The sequence below is a fragment of the Saccopteryx bilineata genome, chromosome 6 (genome assembly GCF_036850765.1).
Source record: "Saccopteryx bilineata isolate mSacBil1 chromosome 6, mSacBil1_pri_phased_curated, whole genome shotgun sequence".
Lineage (NCBI taxonomy): Eukaryota > Metazoa > Chordata > Mammalia > Chiroptera > Emballonuridae > Saccopteryx > Saccopteryx bilineata.
The window spans coordinates 209,540,842-209,559,956 of record NC_089495.1 but is presented as its reverse complement, the minus strand read 5'-3'; the positions used below and the strand labels follow the sequence as shown (position 1 = coordinate 209,559,956).

Genomic DNA, 19,115 nt, shown 5'->3' with positions numbered 1-19,115 from the left:
GCACACCTGCACACCTGCCCCTGCTCCACCTGCACACCTGCACACCTGTCCCTGCTCCACCTGCACACCTGCACACCTGCACACCTGCCCCTGCTCCAGACGGCCGGGCGGCCGTCTGTCTCCTGGTGAAGCCCTCCTTCCTCCCTCCATCTCTCTGCCCGCAAAGTGCCAGCCGCCTCCCCCCCACCCCCCAAGAACTTCACCGCAGCTGTTCTCTGCTTTTCCATTCCGGGCGTTTCGGGAAGACAAAGAAGAAGAAAACGCGTCCGTGAACTCGATGTTCTTTGGATGTTTAATCAAGAGAGACAAGATTGCAGAGGAGCCCAGGGCAGATTGGCAGGTGTGGGCTCCCACGCCCTCACTCCTCGCGCTGCCGTTTCCGGCTGTGCCGCGCCAGCTGTTCCTTCTGCCCACCCTGCCCCCTGGCTTGGGCGCTGGGCCCGACTGGCGGCTCTGCGAGTAGCCAAAGCCCGAGACTGATGCCTGCCCAGCCAGTGGCAGCCACCCCTCTCCCTCGTCCCAACCGGCGTGTCCAGGGGCTGACGGGTCACAGGGTCCCCGGCTCTGCCCGGAGGTCCCCGAGGTTCGCAGGGCAGGCAGAGGGGACCAGGGCCAGCGGGTGCCCAGTGGAGGGGCTGCTTCGCCATATCCCCTGCACCTGTGGGTGCCCTGCATGCTCCGTCTCCCCGGCACCTGCCGCACCAGCCCTGCAGACCCTGAGGCCCACAGTAAAGTGTATTTTTCTACTGGTGCTGAATCCTGGGGACTTTGTGGAGGGGGGTGGACTTCAGGGGGGTTTTAGGGTGGACTTCAGGGGGGTTTTAGGGTGGACTTCAGGGGGGCTTTAGGGTGGACTTCAGTGGGGCTTTAGGGTGGACTTCAGGGGGGCTTTAGGGTGGACTTCAGGGGGGCTTTAGGGTGGACTTCAGGGGGGCTTTAGAGTGGACTTCAGGGGGGCTTTAGGGTGGACTTCAGGGGGCTTTAGGGTGGACTTCAGGGGGGCTTTAGGGTGGACTTCAGTGGGGGGGCTTTAGGGTGGACTTCAGGGGGGCTTTAGGGAGACACAAGACTGCTTAGCTGACGTGAGGCACAGCCCCGCCCACCGCTGGTCTCAGTCTTCTAAGTTGGGGGGGAGATGCTGTGGGGAGAAAAGACCAGGTTTGCCGGCACACCAGGGGTCAGTCCTAGTAAGGACCCCGGTCACCTGTTCAGGGGGGCTCACTCCAGCCTTGAGAATACAGCCCACAGACCCCCGCCCCCCATGCAGCCTGTGGCCCTTGGGATGGGGTTCTCATCTTTCTTGGCCGTGATCTGTCTGGGGAACTCCGGGGAGCTTCCCCGGGTTGGGGGGCACAAGGGCTGGAGCTGAGCCTGGGTGGGGGGAGGGGAAGTGAAGGGAAGGGAACTGTCTCTGGTAGAGGAGCCGTCCTGGGCAGAGGCCCTGAGCCAGGCAGGACCGAGGGGGCCGGATGGAGAGAGAGACCTGGTGTGGGCCCAGCAGGCTCCTCGGAGGGGCGGACGCTGGTCTCACCCCAGGAAGGGGGGCGAGACCCGCCCAACTCAGGGGAGGTCCAGACTCCAGTGGGTGGGATGCCGCGTCCTCCTTCCCAGCCGGAGGGCCCTGCCTCTCCGTGCCCTTGTGGACAGCCTCCCCTCTGTCCCCACGGTGCTGGCCCTGCCTCGCTCCACTGCTGACCACACCCTCACTTTCCACGCAGAGATTCGGTCATGGTTGTCGCCACGGGTCCCCTGGTGCCTCCTGTGGTGGGCTGCAGGTTGGTGTGCCGACCCCGTTCCCATCAACATTCAAAACGACAGCCCTCCCCCTCCGGACGTCATGTCACCCCAGCTGGACTGCACTGGTATGTCCCAAGAACCTCAGGAAACCCTCTAGCTCCTCAGCGGGCACCCTGCCCCCGCCCCTGCCCCTTACCCTGCACCCCCTGGACCCACTGGTCCAGGCGGGCACCTCCCCGGTGACCAGAGGGAGGGGCTGCCCTGGAGACTAGCTGTCATCACGAGCGGAGGTTGGAGCGGGGCCGCAGGAGGAGATGTTGCAAGGCCAGTGGGCAGCACCGTCCGCAGGGCCCAGCACTCAGGAACGCTGTGTGCTGCCTGTGTCCACTAGCCACTGGACGCCCTGCTGACCCCGCACGGCCCAGCCTGAGCCTCCCTGCGGGCATCTGTCCAGCAGCCCAGAGCGGAGTCTGAGCAAGGACAAAGGACCTGTTTGCCTGCTCTCTGCAGCAACAGCGGCGGCCGCCTCGGGGGACGCAGCCCAGCCAGAGCCCTCACTGCCCCTCCGCCCAGCCCTGCTAACTGGCTACAAATTAGAGGATAAAAGCACAGGCTTTCAAAAAAAAAAAGCACAGGCTTTCAAGCAATTTTGCCTTCAATCTCCCGGAAGTGCCGCTTGCCGGCTCCTGCAAAGGGGGTGGAGGAGGAGAGAAAGTCACCTAAGGGATTGGGCCTGGTCCTGCAGCAAACAGACACGCCAGGGGGCCTTCCTCCTTGAATCCCACACTGGGCCAGACACAGAGCCTACACCCCTTCCTCCCCTCCACTCACACACACACACACACACACACACACACACAGACCGACCGTGGGCCGGCCAGCTGCTAGGTGGCACCTGAACAAACAACTCGGGTGGAGAAGTGGGGCCACGCCCCCGGGGTCAGGCCGGCAGGGGCGGGGCAACAGGGCAGAGGACACGGAGGAAGGGGTGGCCCCGTTCACCAGCCAAGGGAGGTGTTCTGAGGTGGTGACATCGCATCCACCCATCCATCCCACACTCGCTGAGCAGGGGGGCTGCCTCCCAGGGAGGCCCAGGCTGCAAAGGGGCCACTCCGAGGGACTCAGCAATGCCAGGGGTGCGGAAGATGGGCTGGCACCCAGCAGAGCCACCTGCCAGCACCCCCCCCCTCGTGTAGGAGGGGCCGTGGCCAGGCTGCTGGGCCTCAGGGCCGACCCTTACGGCACAGAGAGCAGCAGGAACAGCAGGGCCTGCAGGGTCCTCTTGACTGGGCCCCTCGGGCAGGCACTGGCTGTGTGCGCCCGGCGCTGGCTCTGGAGGGAGGTGCCCTAGGAACAGCTTCTGGGCACACGTGCTGGGTGAGGGTCCTTCCCAGCCTGGAATCAAGACCCTAAGTTCTCAGGGAGCAGCCCAGCAGGCAACCCCTGACCCTTCCAAAAAAAGGCCCAATTAAATAAATCATCACTTTCCTTGGGGAGCCTGTCCAGGATGATGAAGGGCTGGGCTCGCCCTGCTGGGGTTTCTGGGGCTCTGTGATGCTGGGATGGGGGTACCACGTGGCTCTCTGGCCACTACCGCCTGCACCCCCTCATCCCAGCCTGACTCTCATGACTGGTTTTGGGTGGAGGGTGCAAAGAATCTTTCCACCAACATCTACCGGAGCACGCACCACGTCCCGAGAGCCGCCCCACGAGGGGTGCTCATCCTCTTCACTCTGCAGACACAAGAACTGGGGCTGCAGAGACGGGGTGGCATGCCCGCGCCCCACACTCAGCGGTCAGTGGGGCCAGGACTTCCCGTGACCACTCTGCTCGGTTCTCCTCGGGGCAGCACGGGGCAGCAGCATGTGCACTGGTTCCCGCAGCGCTGTGCCCTCCCGGGGGGCCATCTCGGTGCTCCCTGGGAATATGGGGGCCCAGTGGGGGGAGGTGTGTCCTGGAGGCCCATCCTGGAGGGCTCCTGGGAGCCTGGGAGCCGGACCTCGGCTCTGGTCTGACGTGCGAGGTCCCTGCCTCTGGAGAGATGGGCATTGTGTCCACCGGTGATGCTTCAGTTTGAAGTTTGTCAGGCAGATCTTGGAGGGGCACAAAAATACCTTCAAAAGAGGAAGAAGAAAGGAAAAGAGAGAGAGACACGGCTGGCTTTGTGCATGCAAGGAGGAGGGGGTGGTGACATTGTGGGAACGGCTCTGGGCTAAAAATGCGCCTGTGACCCCAAAGTCACACCTGTGTCCAAATTCAAACATGCCAACTTGATGATCTTTAAATGCTGGCACCTCAAATGCTGGACGGACGATCTCTTTTTTTTTTTTTTTTTTTTTTTTTGTATTTTTCCTAAGTGAGAAACAGGGAGACAGACAGACTCCCGCATACGCCTGACCAGGATCCAACCAGCATGCCCACCAGGGGACAATGTTCTGCCCATCTGGGGCGTTGCTCTGTTGCAACTGGAGTCATTCTAGTGCCTGAGGCAGAGGCCATGGAGCCGTCCTCAGAGCAAACCCAAGTTTGCTCCAATGGAGCCTTGGCTGCAGGAGGGGAAGAGAGAGACAGAGAGGAAGGAGAGGGGGAGGGGTGGAGAAGCAGATGGGCGCTTCTCCTGTGTGCCCTGGCCGAGAATCAAACCTGGGACTTCCATACGCCGGGCCAACGCTCTACCCCTGAGCTAGCCGGCCAGTCAGCCAGGGCAATGCTGGATGATCTTGAAAGAGCCCAGCAAACCCTGGCTGGAGCCGAGCTGCAGCTGTGAGGGGAAGCTCTCTGCCCTCCTCCCTGGGCCCTGGCCTGGGCGGACTCCTCAGCGTAGCAGAACCTCAGATTCCTGAGGAGCCAGGAGGGCAGGCAGGTGGGCAGTGGTTCCCTGCTGGCCCCTCCCCGGAGCCCCTCAGGGTCCACAGGCTTCCTCTGGATGGTGTCAACAAACTGCCCTGGCCCTCAGCACCGTCGCCCCGGGAGACAGCACAGGCTGGGTCACATGCTGGGTGCAGGAGAGTCAAGCGGAAGCTGCAGTGCCCAGCGGCTTCAGTGGACACTGCTGTCACTGCCCGCACCCTGTACATCAGGACAGGTCCCGGACCAGCCCAGGCAGAAGGCCGGGGCTGACCCACGTCATTGGGGAGGGAGGGGCGGAGCTGTGGCCACTGTGATATGCAGATGGGTCACCCGTGCTTATAACTTGCTGAAGTAGAAGTGCTCTCCAAGTTGGATTTCTAGTTCAGAGAGAGCAGGTCGGTCTTCCCTGCTTTTTCCCAGGCCCTTACCACACCTGGAAACAGGTGCGCGTCCACCTGCTCCCGCCTGAGGCCCCACTGTGACAGAAAAGGAATGAGGAAGGGACAAGTCTTCGCAAACACCAAGGGAGGAACAAGACAGCTTTCCACAGAGGCTGCGGGGCGGGGCGCCGGTGGAGGGGTGTGGGGAGGGCGGGGCAGCTGCCCGTCACCCCAGGTCCCTCCTGCACCCTGAGAGCCCTGCAGGTGTGAGCATGGGGACTCGGGATGGGGGCGGGGCGCAAGGCCTCGAGGCTGAAAGCTGAGGGATTCGGGAAGTCCTGCATCCTGAAGCCCAGGCCCCCTCCTCAGACCTGCTCCCAGAGGCCCTGAGCAGCCAGGTGACCGACACTGGACGGTGATGCCAACAAGAGGAGAGGGTGCAGGAAGGGGGGAGGCAGGCGCATGCCAGGGAGCTCCTGCGGGAGTAGGAGCGAGGATGGCCGTTGACCGCTGACCGCTGCAGCACCGGGGGACAGACCAGCAGGGGAGGGGAGGGGAGGGGCCGGTACCACGAGGAGAGTCACCGAGTCAGTGCAGGGTGGACGCCCGCTCCCGGAACTGGTCTGCACCCTGCCGCACCACGCAAACGCTGCCAGCCTCACAGGCCAACCCAGGTCACCAGGCGGCCGGGCCACGGACAGGAAGGACGCAAGGAAGCCACGTCCCCGTCCACAGACGAAAGGGAAATGGGTGGGGCCCACTGATCCACGAGGCAGCACCTGAACGAGCTTCAGGCAAGATGGCTGGAACGGGCAGAGGGGTGGCAGCTGGGACGGGGCGGCGGTGGCTCCGGACGGGCACTTCTGCCGTGAGTGTCGTGGCACCTGCCGCCTGCCTTTCACAAATATCCTCAGTGTAGAGGGAACCCAGATGCACCGAACACTGGCCAGTTTGATTCCACGAACACCCGTCCCGCCTCCTCCGCGTCTGGTCCTGAGGCTGTGGGGACACAGCTCGGAACAGGATGGAGACCCCACCCCTCAGGTGGGGAGGCAGCCTGCATGTTTTCCTCCACAGGGTGTGCGTGTGCCTGTGCCTGTGGGGGGGGGGAGGGTACAACCACTAAGATGAAAGGCGCTGGGCCCTGGCCGGGTGGCTCCGCTGGTTAAGAGCGTCGTCCTGACCTGCTGAGGTTGTGGGTTCAGATCCCCGGCCAGGGTACATACAAGAATCAACCAACGAGCCTAACTGGTGGTGGCACAGTGGATAGAGCATCCCCTGGGACAATGGCTCCCAGGTTCAAATTCCCAAGGTCACCAGCTTGAGAATGAGCTCGCCAGCTTCAGCACAGGGTCACCAGCTTGAGTGTGGGTCATTGACATGGCCCCATGGTCGCTGGCTTGAGCCTACGGTCACAGGCTTAAGCAAGGGTCACTCGCTCTGCTGTAAGCCCCCTCGTCCAGGCACATATGAGAAAGCAATCAAAACAACTAAGAAGCTACAATGAAGAACTAATGCTTCTCATTTCTCTTCCTTCCTGTCTCTCTCTAAAGAAAAAAAAAAAAATCAGTGAATGAGTGCATAAATAAGTGCAACAACAAATCAATACTTCTCTCTCCTTCTCTAAATGAATAAAAAAAAATTTTAAAAAAAGGCCTTGGACAGTTTGTGGACCTCAGACCTGGCTTCCTGTGAACGCCTTTGTGGGCCGAGAGTGACCAGACGTGGACACCATCTCTGGTCCCAGGACACAGGACCTCTGACCTTGCAGGACAGAGCTAAGGGGAGGGACTCATGTCCTGGCTGCGACGTGGAGTCAGAGCAGATGTGAGCGCCCACCCACGGTGTGCTGACCACCACGTAGACACAGGACGCCCGGGGACCCTGCGGCTCATCCCCAGGGCCCGGGCCCCTCTCCCGAGTCCTTCCGTCCCCCCCACCTCCTCCCTGCAGGGCCTCAGGGACAGGTCAGAGCATTAGACTTTATTGGGGGAAGCCGTGGTTGTGGAGTATTTTGCTGCGTGAGCATCTGGGCAGCACTGAGCCCTCCTCGCCGGCCCCTGGCAGTCAGTGGGGGCTGACTTGGCTGCCGTCACTCCAGCCGAGACAGAATCTGTCCCGGCCCAGCTGGCCTGTCCCCAGCTGGTTCTCTGAGCTGACTGTGAGGCTGGTGGCCAGAGTGGGCCCAGGGGGCGCTCCCGTCCCTGCAGCCGCAGTGCCGTGGGGACCCAGCCCGTGTCCGCGCAGACGGGCCACGCAGACGGGGCCGCGTCCCCTCTCGGAGCCCGGCTGCCTCAGCTCGTGCCTCGCTGCACAGACGAGGTGTCAGAAGCCGCGTCCCCGGGCCGGATATTGGGTGCACTCAGTCGTGAAGCCAGAGCCGTGCCCGGCTCCCAGAGTGCGGCGCAGTCTGGGGACAACAGCCAGGGTGCCCACGGCTCCCTCAGACAGCTGCACCAGAGCAGAGCCTGTCCCTGACTGCTGGGGGGTGGGGGGGTGGCCGAGAACAGTCGCAGGTCCCCTGTGACAGCTGCTCACGTGTGGCGGGTGATTAGGACCCGACTGGCGGCTCTGGCCCCGGTCCCGCTGTGCTGTCTCCTGGCACACACGCACGTGGTCCCCACTGCTCAGGACACTGACCGCAGGGACGAGCCCCTCTCAGCCGGTCGGTGTGGGAGGCCCGGGGCGGGTGTGCGGGCTCTCAGGGCACGGGCGTCCCTCGCACAAGGGGCTTGGTCCGGGGCGCTGGACGATGACCCGAGCTGAGTGGCAGGTGGCACCTGCAGCTCCTGGCCCTTGAGGGCTCCACAGCGGCTCCCGTCCAGGGCTGCCCGCTACCACCTGAGCGGCTGGCGGCCCCGCGCCAGCTCCGAGGCCACGTGGTCGTCATGGAGCTCCTTGAGACGCAGCAGCAGCTCCTCCAGGTTCTCGCCTGTGGCCGCCGAGAGGGCGATGGCCCCCCCGCCCAGGCGGGCCTGCAGTGTGGGCAGGCTGGCCCGCGCCTGAGGCAGGTCGATCTTGTTGGCGACGATGGCGTGGGGTCGCTTGGACAGGCCTCTCTCGTACTTCTCCAGTTCATACTTGAGGTCCTCGACCTGCGTCCAGGGCTCGGGCAACGCCAGGTCCACCACGAACAGGAGGACGCCACAGCGCTCGATGTGCCGGAGGAAGGCCAGCCCCAGGCCCCGGTTCTGGTGTGCACCTCGGACGATGCCCGGCACGTCGGCCACTGAGGGAGACAAGAGCAGGGGACCCCAGGACCTGGCCGGTTGGCTCAGTGGTAGCGCATCAGCCCAGCATGTGAAAGTCCCGGGTTCGATTCCCGGCCAGGGCACACAGGAGAAGCGCCCATCTGCTTCTCCACCCCTCCCCCTCTCCTTCCTCTCTCTCTCTTCCCCTCCTGCAGCTGAGGCTCCATTGGAGCAAAGTTTGCCTGAGTGCTGGGGATGGCTCGGTGGCCTCTACCCCAGGCGCTAGAGTGGCTCTGATTGTGACAGAGCGACGCCCCGGATGGGCAGAGCATCGCCCCTGGTGGGCATGCCGGGTGGATCCTGGTCGGGCACATGCGGGAGTCTGTCTGACTGTTTCCCTGCTTCTAACTTCAGAAAAATACCAAAAAAAAAAAAAAAAGGAGAAAGAGCAGGGGACCGGGCAGCCCCCGCCTGTCCCCTGAGGGCCAAGGAACAGCTTATCCCGAAGTCTTTGATCTCCTGCCTCGCTGACTCATCAGGCTGACTGCCACTGTGCGTGCCAGCTCTGACTCTCAAAGAACGCCTGGAAATATTTGGGTGACAGGCACGGTGACGGAGCCATCTAATAAGGAATATTTATGCTCTGGATTGACACCTACCAGGCTTTCTGGCTTCAAAAATGATTTTAAAACGGGGGGAGGGGACCAGCCTCCCGAAACCCACTAACAGTTTGATCACTGACAGATGTCATCACTGTGAGCCCGGCGAACAGACAGTGCCTGCCCCGGAACCAGGGCCGCCGACGCGTGGCTTGCTGTTTTTCACGGGCACACTGTCTCCCGGGAGAGTCCCCTGCCCTCAGCACAGCCCGGGAAGCCGGAAAGTCACTCTACCCGGGGCGGGGACGGGGACGGGGGCGGGGCGAGGCGAGGCAGGGACGGGGGCGGGGCGAGGAGGGCGGGGCAGGGATGGGGACGGGGGCGGGGCGAGGAGGGCGGGGCAGGGACGGGGACGGGGCGAGGAGGCGGGGCGTGGGCGGGGCAGGGACGGGGGGGGCGAGGAGGCGGGGCGTGGGCGGGGCGAGGGGCGGGGCGGGGCGAGGAGGGAGTGTGACCCCAACGCAGCTGCAGAGCCACAGCGTTAACTCTGAGCCGGGCTCTCCGCACTGCAGACCGGACACTGCCCGCGGCGGCCCCGCAGGGCCCCTCCGTGAACCCCGCCTTCCCAGAGGGCCCTGCGTCTACCTGCGACCTGCTGGTGGTCCTCGTAGTGCACGATGCCGACGTGGGGGTTCAAGGTCGTGAATGGGTAGGCCGCCACGGCGGGCTTCGCGTTGGAAATGGCCCGGAGGAGCGAGGACTTGCCCGCATTGGGGAAGCCGACCTGCAAGGCAGGGAGACCCTCCGCCATCTCCTCTGTCTCGGAGTCTCAGGGTCGAAGGCACACAGATGGGGGCACACAGGTGGGGGCACAGCTCCCGTTAGGGTCACAGGACGACAGCCAGGGAAAGGTGAGCTGTCCCTCTCCCGAAGGCCGGCAGTACGTCCACCACCAGAACCCGATTTCCCACGGCTAAGAGTGGCAGGTGCCCCTCTGCCCCCTGGGGCTGGCTTTCGGGGACACCCACCAGGCCAGCATGCGCCACGGTCTTGAGCTCCAGGAAGAGAACCCGCTCCTGCCCGGGCTCGCCGGGGGTGCAGGTGACGGGTGCGCGGTTGTCGTTGGCCAGGAAGAAGCGGTTGCCTTTCCCTCCTGCCCCGCCCAGAGCGGCGATGTACTCGTCCCCCGGGTGCGACAGGTCAGCCACAACTTCCTTCCCCTCCTTCACCAAGGTGCCCACAGGGACCTGAAAAACGACGCAGGGCCTGCTGGGTGGCAGAGGACCACCGGGTCGGGTCGGTGGCGGCCTGGGCGTGTTCTCCCAGCTGTGGGCACAGTGCCAGGACGCACAGCGCCGCGCCCTCCACAGAGCCGCGGAGTCCCAGGAGAAAGGCCTCAGCCCTCCGAGGACTTCATGGGGCTGGTGACGCCCTGCCGACCCCACGGATGGCCTTTCTAACACACGGGGTGAGATCAGCATCAGAAACCTCGGCTCGGGGGCCCCCGAGAGGGTGGCCACCTGGGCAGAGGGCGCCTCCTGGGCCAAGGTGAGAGGGACAAGGGACCCTACGGGTTCCCTCTGTGTAAAATGTAACGAACAGGTCGCACCCGCACGTGGTGTAAGATCAGTGTGCAGTCCGGACCGGTGTTTGCTCTGTGGGAGACGGCTGCATGACTCAGGCCACGGCCCCTGGACCACAGCGCGGACCCCAAGGAGCCTGAAGGTCCCGAGTCGGGGGTAGGGTGGGCTCTGCCGCTGGGGCTTTACCTGGATGTAGAGGAGAGCGCCACTTCGCCCAAAGCAGTTTTTCCTGCCACCGTGCTCTCCGTCAAAGCCCTGGTACCGGGACAGGACCGAGGACAGTGACTTGACCTGCGGATCCACTGCAAGTCAGAGAGCGAGAACCTTCATGTCCCTTTGTGGTAAAAACATAATGGGCTGCACCCTGCGAACACCCTTCTGCCCCCGGTAGGAACGCTGAGCGTGCACACGGAAACGGGAACGAAGTTGGGTGCAAACGCTGGGGTGGAATTACTGAGGCAGCCAAGGGCGGTGTTACTTTAAAAAGCTAAATTCTTCTCTTCTTTCAAAAAAATACTACAATCTCTGAAAAATTCAAAACGACCCAGTAATGCCATCAATTCAAAAATAGCTACCCTTTATCACGTTGTCAATGTTGACAATTTACAAATAGCTACATTTTAGGGCTGCCATGATTACTGAGTTTCCAGTTTTCCTGAGCATCTGAGCTCCTAATGTGCTGAGTCCCTGGTGCCCTCTAGGCACTTACAGAGACAGTGACACACTTATCCTGTGACTATCTTATTATAATAGTAGCTTTCCTGATCATAAGGTACCTCTGTGTACCTGAAATTAAAGAAAACAAAACAAACAGGCCACTCTCAGAGTGGGGCTCTGCTGCATTATTTCAACATATACATCCAAATAATCTGAGAAAAATGATGCCTGCAGATCAATGTTTGAATTCAAGTTCCCGTTAGGGTTAGAAGGTAAAGGCTTCCTCCCCCAAGATATGCAGACACAGCGATCTTGCCCCCCTCCCCCCCCCCCCCCCCCGGTCTGGGCACCTGCCTCTGAGGATGACGTGGCCACCGCTGCCTCCGTCGCCACCATCGGGGCCCCCAAACTCCTTCCGGGGCTCGCTGTGGAAGCAGCTGGCCCCGTCGCCTCCGCGCCCCCCTCGGATGAGCACCCGGCGCTGGTCCACAAAGTGGCTTTTCTGCAGAGAGCACACACAGCATGGCCCGGGGCCGTTATCCAGGCTGCCGAGGAGCCAAGCAGCCGTCTGCCACGGGCCTCTCCTCCCCACAGCGGGCTTCAGAATGAGAAGCAAAGGGAAGGACTATCGCTGACCTCTCCTAATGCGCAGATGTGGGAGACGCTGCCCAGGCAGCTGTGGACAGTGGTCAGCTGGAACACACCGTTCAGTGACTCGCTCAACACCCCCCACTTGGAGAAACAAGGAGTGTTGACAAAACAGTCCTTAAATAAAGCCTCTTTTCGGTTTTGTTTTCTTTCTTTCTTTTTTTTCCCAAACAGAAACATGTCACAGGACCTTCTTGTTTGTAAACGCAGAGATGGGGAGGGATGGTAGGTTTCTCTCCAAGCCGCTAAGGGAGACACACTCTAGCTAAAAAACTGAAACAAAGCAGGTTACTATGTAACCACCTGAGAAGCCCGGGTGTGTGGCACGGAGGCACCGCCCCCGCCACACCGCCACGTCCTGTCCTGGGAGCCCCCCTTCGTCCTGACCTACTCTGTGTGCGCAGACAGACCGGCCAGCCCCCGGCCCCTCCCCTGGACCTGGGGTATCTGCCTCTCCACCCACCACTACATACGCTTTTTTTTTTTTTTAAAGAAAAAACACAACTATTTTAAGAGTGTCTGGCGCCACCACCTGGAAAAACCGTGAACTGCTATTTTAAAAACTCGGTGTTCTCTGTGCGTCAACATCATCAAAACAACCTGCTGAGATGGCGCAGGGACAGCATCGCACGTGCCATCGGGGTAAACGGAGACCCGGTGAGGAGAGGGCAGCTCAGGACCAGGTCCTTCCCGCAGAAGCCTCACCAGCTTTTTCTCGGAGAGCAGCTTCTTCCTGTTGGGCTCCTGGGCGCAGTCCGCCACGCCGCTGAGGGACAGCCGCCTGGGGGTGGCGCGCTGTGGGCGGGGCCGGCCCGGGACTGCCCGTGGGGACAGAACCCAGCGCCCCAGGCCCTCAAACGCGCCCCGATGTCCCACCAAGAAGAGCCTCCAGGGCATGCTGGCTCCCTGACGGAAGTCAGATTGGAAGAATAAGTCACCTGGTTTAAACGTACACATCAAACCAACTAACATCTCGAGGTCTGTTTTGGGGACAAATAAGTCCACTGATGACCGGAACCCTCTCTCGTCCCTCACCACACTGGACCCTGAGTCATGAAGGGCCATCTGCCCCCCCGTCAGCCTAGAGGCCACTAGGGGGGCGAGGAGGGGGAGAAGATGGGATATCAAATATCTGCTAGATGAAACTATTAGAAAGGAAACCTGAGCTTCAAATCAATAAGGGAAAGCACCCATTTACTCAAACACTATGGTGTGACCTTGTGCCTTTCACACGTCAGACTGAAAATGAAACAATGCTTCTAAATAATCCAACAGGTACAAGAAGACATCAAAACAAATCAGAGGCCCGACCAGGCGGTGGTGCAGTGGATAGAGCATCGGACTCGGACGCAGAGGACCCGGGTTTGAGGCCCTGAGGTCGCCAGCTTGAGCACGGGCTCATCGGGTTTGAGCAAAGCTCACCAGCTTGAGCCCAAGGTCTCTGGCTCGAGCAAGGGGTCACTCGGTCTGCTGTAGCCCCCTGGTCAAGGCACATGTGAGAAATCAATCAATGGACAACTAAGGAGCTGCAAGGAAGAATTGATGTTTCTCATCTCTCTCCCTTCCTGTCTGTCTGTCCCTCTCTCTGATTCTCTCTGGCTCTGCCACAAAAAAACAAAAACAAAACAGAAATCAGAAAATACTTAGACCGGAGTGATCATGACGGTACAGCATACTCAAGTCTATGGGATGCAGCGGAGGCAGTGCTCAGAGGGGAATTGACACAGTCGTCCCAGGCCGCCCCGTGGCACCTGATTCCCCGGAGGGTAACAAACCCTATAGATGCTATGTTACTTCCTGTACACACAACCCCATGAGAAAGTTCACTTTATAAATTAGTGTGATACGGTGCCATCAAATTGCAAAAATTGTTAATATTAGTATTTTATTTTTTAATTTTTTTATTTATTCATTTTAGAGAGATGGCAGGAGAGAGAGAGAGAGAGAGAGAAGGGGGAGGAACAGGAACCATCAACTCCCATATGTGCCTTGACCGGGCAAGCCCAGGGTTTCGAACCCACGACCTCAGCATTCCAGGTTAACGCTTTATCCACCGCGCCACCACAGGCCAGGCCAGTATTAGTATTTTAAAAGGAAGAGTCAGGCCCCCTTACCCCTCCCTTCTGAGGAGAGGAAAACCCAAGAGAAAGAGATTAAAGGGGCAAAAGTTAGTAGTTAATCATAATTTAACTATAGTTCTCTGGAAGGAGTGAGGCCACTACTTGCTAGACAGAGCAAAGAAGGTAAAACTTATCTAAAAACTTCTTCTTAAAAAAACAACAACAACAAAAAAACACCTTCCTCTTCCCCTTCATTAAGAGCCTTTAGGAGACAATGTTTACATATCTTAATTAAAAATTCCTGTAATCTTCCTCCCCTCCTGGAGTCATGAGTGACCTATTCCTTTAGACAAATGGATCAGGAGCCCACTCCCCTTGCTTGAAAAACCTGCATTCTGTAACATTTTACTTTATATGCTTTCTTATAATCATTCCTTTTGAAATTCTTTATATGTATAAAACTTGTAAACTAAGCAAGTGGAGACTAGCTTATAAGTTAGTCCCAACACTTTTAGCAAAGGTAATTTCATTTAGTTTCTCTCCTTTTATCCTAAGCTAAACATTTCATTTCCCACAGGGATGGGTTGTAAACCCTAAAACAGTGGTCTCCAACCTTTTTTGGGCCACGGACCGGTTTAATGTCAGAAAATATTTTCACGGACAGGCCTTTAGGGTGAGACGGATAAATGTATCACATGACCGAGACAAGCATCAAGAGTGAGTCTTAGACAGATGTAACAGAGGGAATCTGGTCATTTTTAGAAAATAAAACATTGTTCAGACTTAAACATAAATAAAACAAAAATAATGTAAGTTATTTATTCTTTCTCTGCGGATCGGTACCAAATGGCCCACAGACCGGTACCGGTCCGCAGCCCGGGAGTTGGGGACCACTGCCCTAGAAGATTTGGGAATGACTTTGATATGTAAAACATTTATCGCTACTCTGTTGAAATGTAAAATGACATTTACTGCTACTGTGTCGTATGTAAAACATTCATCACTACTGTGTTATCTTGTGGACTTGATGTGTAGGAGTGCTTTTCCTTTTAATAGATCCTATAGATAAATGTTGTAACCTTATCAGTAAATGACTTTTGTATCATGCTCCCCCTCCTGTCTCCCCAACCAGTATGTGATCATGTCTATATAACCAACCTCAGAGCTATGATCTGGGCTGCACGATTTGGGTTAGCTACACCCCATGTAAAGTCATATGTAGCCGGCTTATTAATAAATCTCCTCCTAAAATGTCTTCTGTATCCTGCCTTGGTGTCTCTATGTAACCTGCAGATTAAAGTGTAGAACTTTGTAACATTAGACACAGAAGAGAGTAACAACAACGAAGTAGAACCATTGTAACAACATGCAACATGCTGATGGTAGTCCCTCTCTCTCTCTCTCCCGCTCTCTGATCACTGAGTTGCCTACTAAGTGACGAACATGCGAGGAGCGTGGAGACAGAGGGATGACACACGTCCCGGGCTGGGTGGAAAGGCACAGCAAGAGATGGCATCCCGCTGCTCAGAACAGCGCACCGTGTCAAACTTAGGAATTGTTTATTCCTGGAATTTTCCGTGTAACATTTCTGAACGTCAGGTGACTGTGGGTAACTGAAACCGTGGGAAAGAGTGGGGGGGGAACAACTGTAGCTCTAAATGTATTAGTAAAGAAGAAAGATCTAACATCAGTGACATAAGGCTCCAAGTCAGGGAACCAGGAAGAGAAAAGCAAAGTAAGTATAGAAGAAAGGACACCATCAAGACCAGCAACAGGCCCTGGCCGGTTGGCTCAGCGGTAGAGCGTTGGCCTGGCGTGCAGGAGTCCTGGGTTCAATTCCTAGCCAGGGCACACAGGAGAAGCACCCATCTGCTTCTCCACCCCTCCCCCTCTCCTTCCTCTCTGTCTCTCTCTTCCCCTCCCACAGCCAAGGCTCCATTGGAGCAAAGTTTCCCAGGCGCTGAGGATGGCTCCATGGCCTCTGCCTCAGGCGCTAGAATGGCTCTGGTTGCAACAGAGCAACACCCCAGATGGGCAGAGCATCGCCCCCTGGAGGGCATGCCGGGTGGATCCCGGTCGGGCGCATGCGGGAGTCTGTCTGACTGTCTCCTGGTTTCCAACTTCAGAAAAATGCAAAAAAAAAAAGGACAGGAGAACACGAGGAACAACTTGTGCCACAGTCAGCAACTTCCACCAAATGCACACATTCCTGAAATACGCACCTTACTGCATAGACAGAAGAAGAAACAGAAACCAAAATAAGTAAGTAAATAAATAAATAGAAAAGAACAGAGGGGGGAAAAAAAAAAGACATGGACAATGTCCACCACCTTGGAACTACTAAAAGAACTGAATTGTTAGAACAGAACATTCTCTAAAATGAAAACTCTGGACTCAGGCTGCTTTACTGAAACATTCTATCTACCGTTCGAAGAAGCCATCTCACATGAAAAGCCTTTCCAGAAAACCGAGGATGTGAGACCACACCCAACCCATGTCACGAGGCCAGAGAAGCCCCAGCACCCCTCATCTGATGTCCACGGAAAAGGAGATGACAGCCTAGCAGCCCTCATGCATACAGACATGCACAATCCGGACAAAACGACGTCCAACAGCTCCAGCAGACCACATCCCGGGTCCAAGCAGGACGACTGACCCCTGGGACGCCGGTGTCATCAGCAGTCAGACCCCCCACCGGCCTCTGACAGAGGTCATACCCACTCATGAGTCAGGAAATGAAACATAACTGGTCATGGAAGGGGACAGTAGTCAGCCTGACAGAGGGCCCACAGCTGACACCATGCTGACTGCAGGAAGACAGCACTGCTGCCTTCTCCCCCCGGGGACGGGGACGGGGAGGGAGAGGCAATGCTCCACCCACCACTACTGTGCACCATTCTTTTTCCCTTTGTATTTTTCTGTAGTTAGAAACGGGAGGCAGTCAGACTCCCGCATGCGCCCGACCAGGATCTACCCGGCACGCCCACCAGGAGGTGATGCTCTGCCCATCTGGGTGTTGCTCCGTTGCAACTGCAGCCATTCTAGCGCCTGAGGCAGAGGCCATGGAGCCATCCTCAGTGCCCGGGCCATCTTTGCTCCAATGGAGCCTTGGCTGCAGGAGGAGAAGAAAGAGACAGAGAGGAAGGAGAGGGGGAGAGGTAGAGAAGCAGATGGGCGCTTCTCCTGTGTGCCCTGGCTAGGAATTGTCTGCCGCCACAGAAATTTCTCCTGGACAGCGCTGGTCTACACTGATGGTCTACACTGTGCAATGTGAACTCAGAACTGTGAATGCAAATCCCTTCCCGGACAGCCATTTACACAGCCGGGTAAGTGGAATGCAAAAGCCCTGGTCAGTCAAACCAACTTTTTTTTTTTTTTATGTGTATTTTATTGATTTTAGAGAGAAAAAGGGAGAGAGCAGGAGAGAGACAGGAACATCTGTTCCTGTATGTGCCCCGACTGGGGATCGAACCGGCAACCTCTGTGCTTCAGGACCAGGCTCTCTAACCGACAGAGCTATCCAGCCAGGTTAGAGTCAGCCGAACTTTGCCTCCAGAATGGGGCTGTAAAGACTAGAGCAGGGGTCCCCAAACTTTTTACACAGGGGGCCAGTTCACTGTTCCTCAGACCGTTGGAGGGCCAGACTATAAAAAAAACTATGAACAAATCCCTATGCACACTGCACATATTTTAAAGTAAAAAAACAAAACGGGAACAAATACAATATTTAAAATAAAGACCAAGTAAATTTAAATGAACAAACTGACCAGTATTTCAGTGGGAACTATGCTTTTCTCACTGACCACCAATGAAAGAGCTGCCCTTTCCGGAAGTGCGGCGGGGGCGGATAAATGGCTTCAGGGGGCCGCATGCAGCCCGCGGGCCGTAGTTTGGGGACCCCTGGACTAGAGAGCACTTGCTTGTCACACGGCAAGGGCTGCACTTGAGATGTTACCACTTTATCCATAAAGTGGGAATCTCAGTTCTCCTGGCTATGGGAGTTACTGTTATTAGCCAGGAACCTCTGCTAAACCTTGTATGCAAAAAACCTTAATTTTATTCCCTACAAAACTGTACGAGGGGGTGGCAGTGCACATGGGAATTCTGTTTGTTTTTCCAGACCGACTGCTGCTTCAGGAGTAAGGGACTGCCCTGCCGGACTCCCCTAGGCGACCGTGCCTTCCGGCAGAGCCTGGAGGGAGGAGCAGGAGGCGGGGAGAGTGACTTCCCCGGACTTTGGAGTCGAGGGGTGGAAGCAGCTCCACTGTCACCCCTCCAGGTTAAAAACACAGCCTCTGTAGACCGTTTCCGTACACTCTCCCTTTTAAAACCTTCCTTAAAAGTATCCCCTGGCGCTGGCTCCGTGGAGAGAGAGTGGTCCCAGCACGTGGGTTCCCTCCCCCGTCAGGGCACCTGTGAGAAGTGGCCAGTGACTGCACAACTAAGGAGCTAAGTGGAACAACCGAGCGGATGCTGCTTTCTCTTTCCCAAATCAATGGAGAGAAAAAAAAAAAAAAGCCGTGGCAAGTGACCTCCCTGGGGAACCCCCCACCGATGGCCAGCTGCCTTTGCAACAGAACTCTGCTTTTGTTGCACGGAGCGTTTGACCCAAACCTGCGTGCGCTTACGTTGTTCTGTGTCACTCACAGCTACCAGGCAAGACTCCGGACGACATTGTCCGGTACCGAAGACCCTGGGGTCAAAGGAAACGTCTGAACTCCCTCAGTGTGGGTGCACGCACGTGGGGCGGGCGGAGCTGGGAGCCGGCACGCGGGCCCCGCGGACGGGTCGCTCATGCGCATGCGCGGATGGCTGGACGTCCATGACACGCAGAACCGCGATGGCGGGTCACTCGATCAGCGCCGTTGGGCTCGTTCCCGGCCTCCCTCCCATCGCCCGCCGGCCCCCGAGGTATCGAACCCTTCGTCCACCACTCACCCACTAGACCGGGCACATCACTTCCGGGGCCTCGACGGATTACTTCCGGGGGACGTGTCCTGTCGCGCATGCTCACTAGGAGCCCCCTCCGGCGCGCAGACGCAGAAAAGCGGCTGAAGCCGGGCCGTGTGATGGATGAGTCTGCGCCCAACGGGGTGTCTGGACGGCACCTCGCGGGGCGCGGGGCTGGGGACCAGGTGAGAACGAGGGAGGCCAGGCCGGGTCTGGCCGTCCAGGAACCCCCCCGGCTTGTGTCCCTGCCGCGTCCCCGTCCGGGGCTGTGGTCCCCGGTGACCGCGTCGGCCCCGCCCCGTCCGTCTCCTCCGTCCGCCGTGGGCGGGACTCCCGGGGAGGGAGGGGTCCACGTGGGTCCCGGACAGCACCTGTGCGGGGGTCAGCGCCTTGCCACCCCCGTGGGAGGTCCAGTCTCCGCAGGACAGGTGGCCCGTCGGACACGGCCCAGGTGACAGCC

General features: G+C 58.3%; 1 protein-coding gene across 2 annotated transcripts; it reads right to left on the bottom strand.

Moving 5' to 3' along the window:
• Positions 1 to 6,935: 6,935 nt before the first annotated feature.
• On the bottom strand, positions 6,936 to 18,878 carry MTG2 (mitochondrial ribosome associated GTPase 2). 2 transcript variants are annotated; one of them, XM_066235926.1, is made up of 7 exons: positions 18,644 to 18,878; positions 12,351 to 12,551; positions 11,352 to 11,499; positions 10,527 to 10,642; positions 9,786 to 10,004; positions 9,403 to 9,541; positions 6,936 to 8,196 (listed from the first exon to the last, which is right to left on the bottom strand). In XM_066235926.1, exons 2-7 carry the CDS (start codon positions 12,540 to 12,542, stop codon positions 7,802 to 7,804), a joined length of 1,209 nt encoding a protein of 402 aa, XP_066092023.1. In that variant the 5' UTR covers positions 12,543 to 12,551; positions 18,644 to 18,878; the 3' UTR covers positions 6,936 to 7,801. The 2 variants fall into 2 exon arrangements, with proteins under 2 accessions (XP_066092023.1, XP_066092021.1); XM_066235924.1 differs by lacking the exon at positions 18,644 to 18,878 and adding an exon at positions 18,334 to 18,637.
• Positions 18,879 to 19,115: the final 237 nt, after the last annotated feature.

What these genes read in the sequence shown, in the direction of transcription:
- MTG2 (XM_066235926.1), bottom strand. Translation starts at nt 12,542, where the DNA reads ATGCCCTGGAGGCTCTTCTTGGTGGGACATCGGGGCGCGTTTGAGGGC. An exon ending in TGGCCACGTCATCCTCAGAG is followed by an intron (nt 10,643 to 11,351) that starts GCAGGTGCCCAG and finishes TCTGACTTGCAG; the next exon opens with TGGATCCGCAGGTCAAGTCA. An exon ending in GCGCTCTCCTCTACATCCAG is followed by an intron (nt 10,005 to 10,526) that starts GTAAAGCCCCAG and finishes GTCGTTTTTCAG; the next exon opens with GTCCCTGTGGGCACCTTGGT.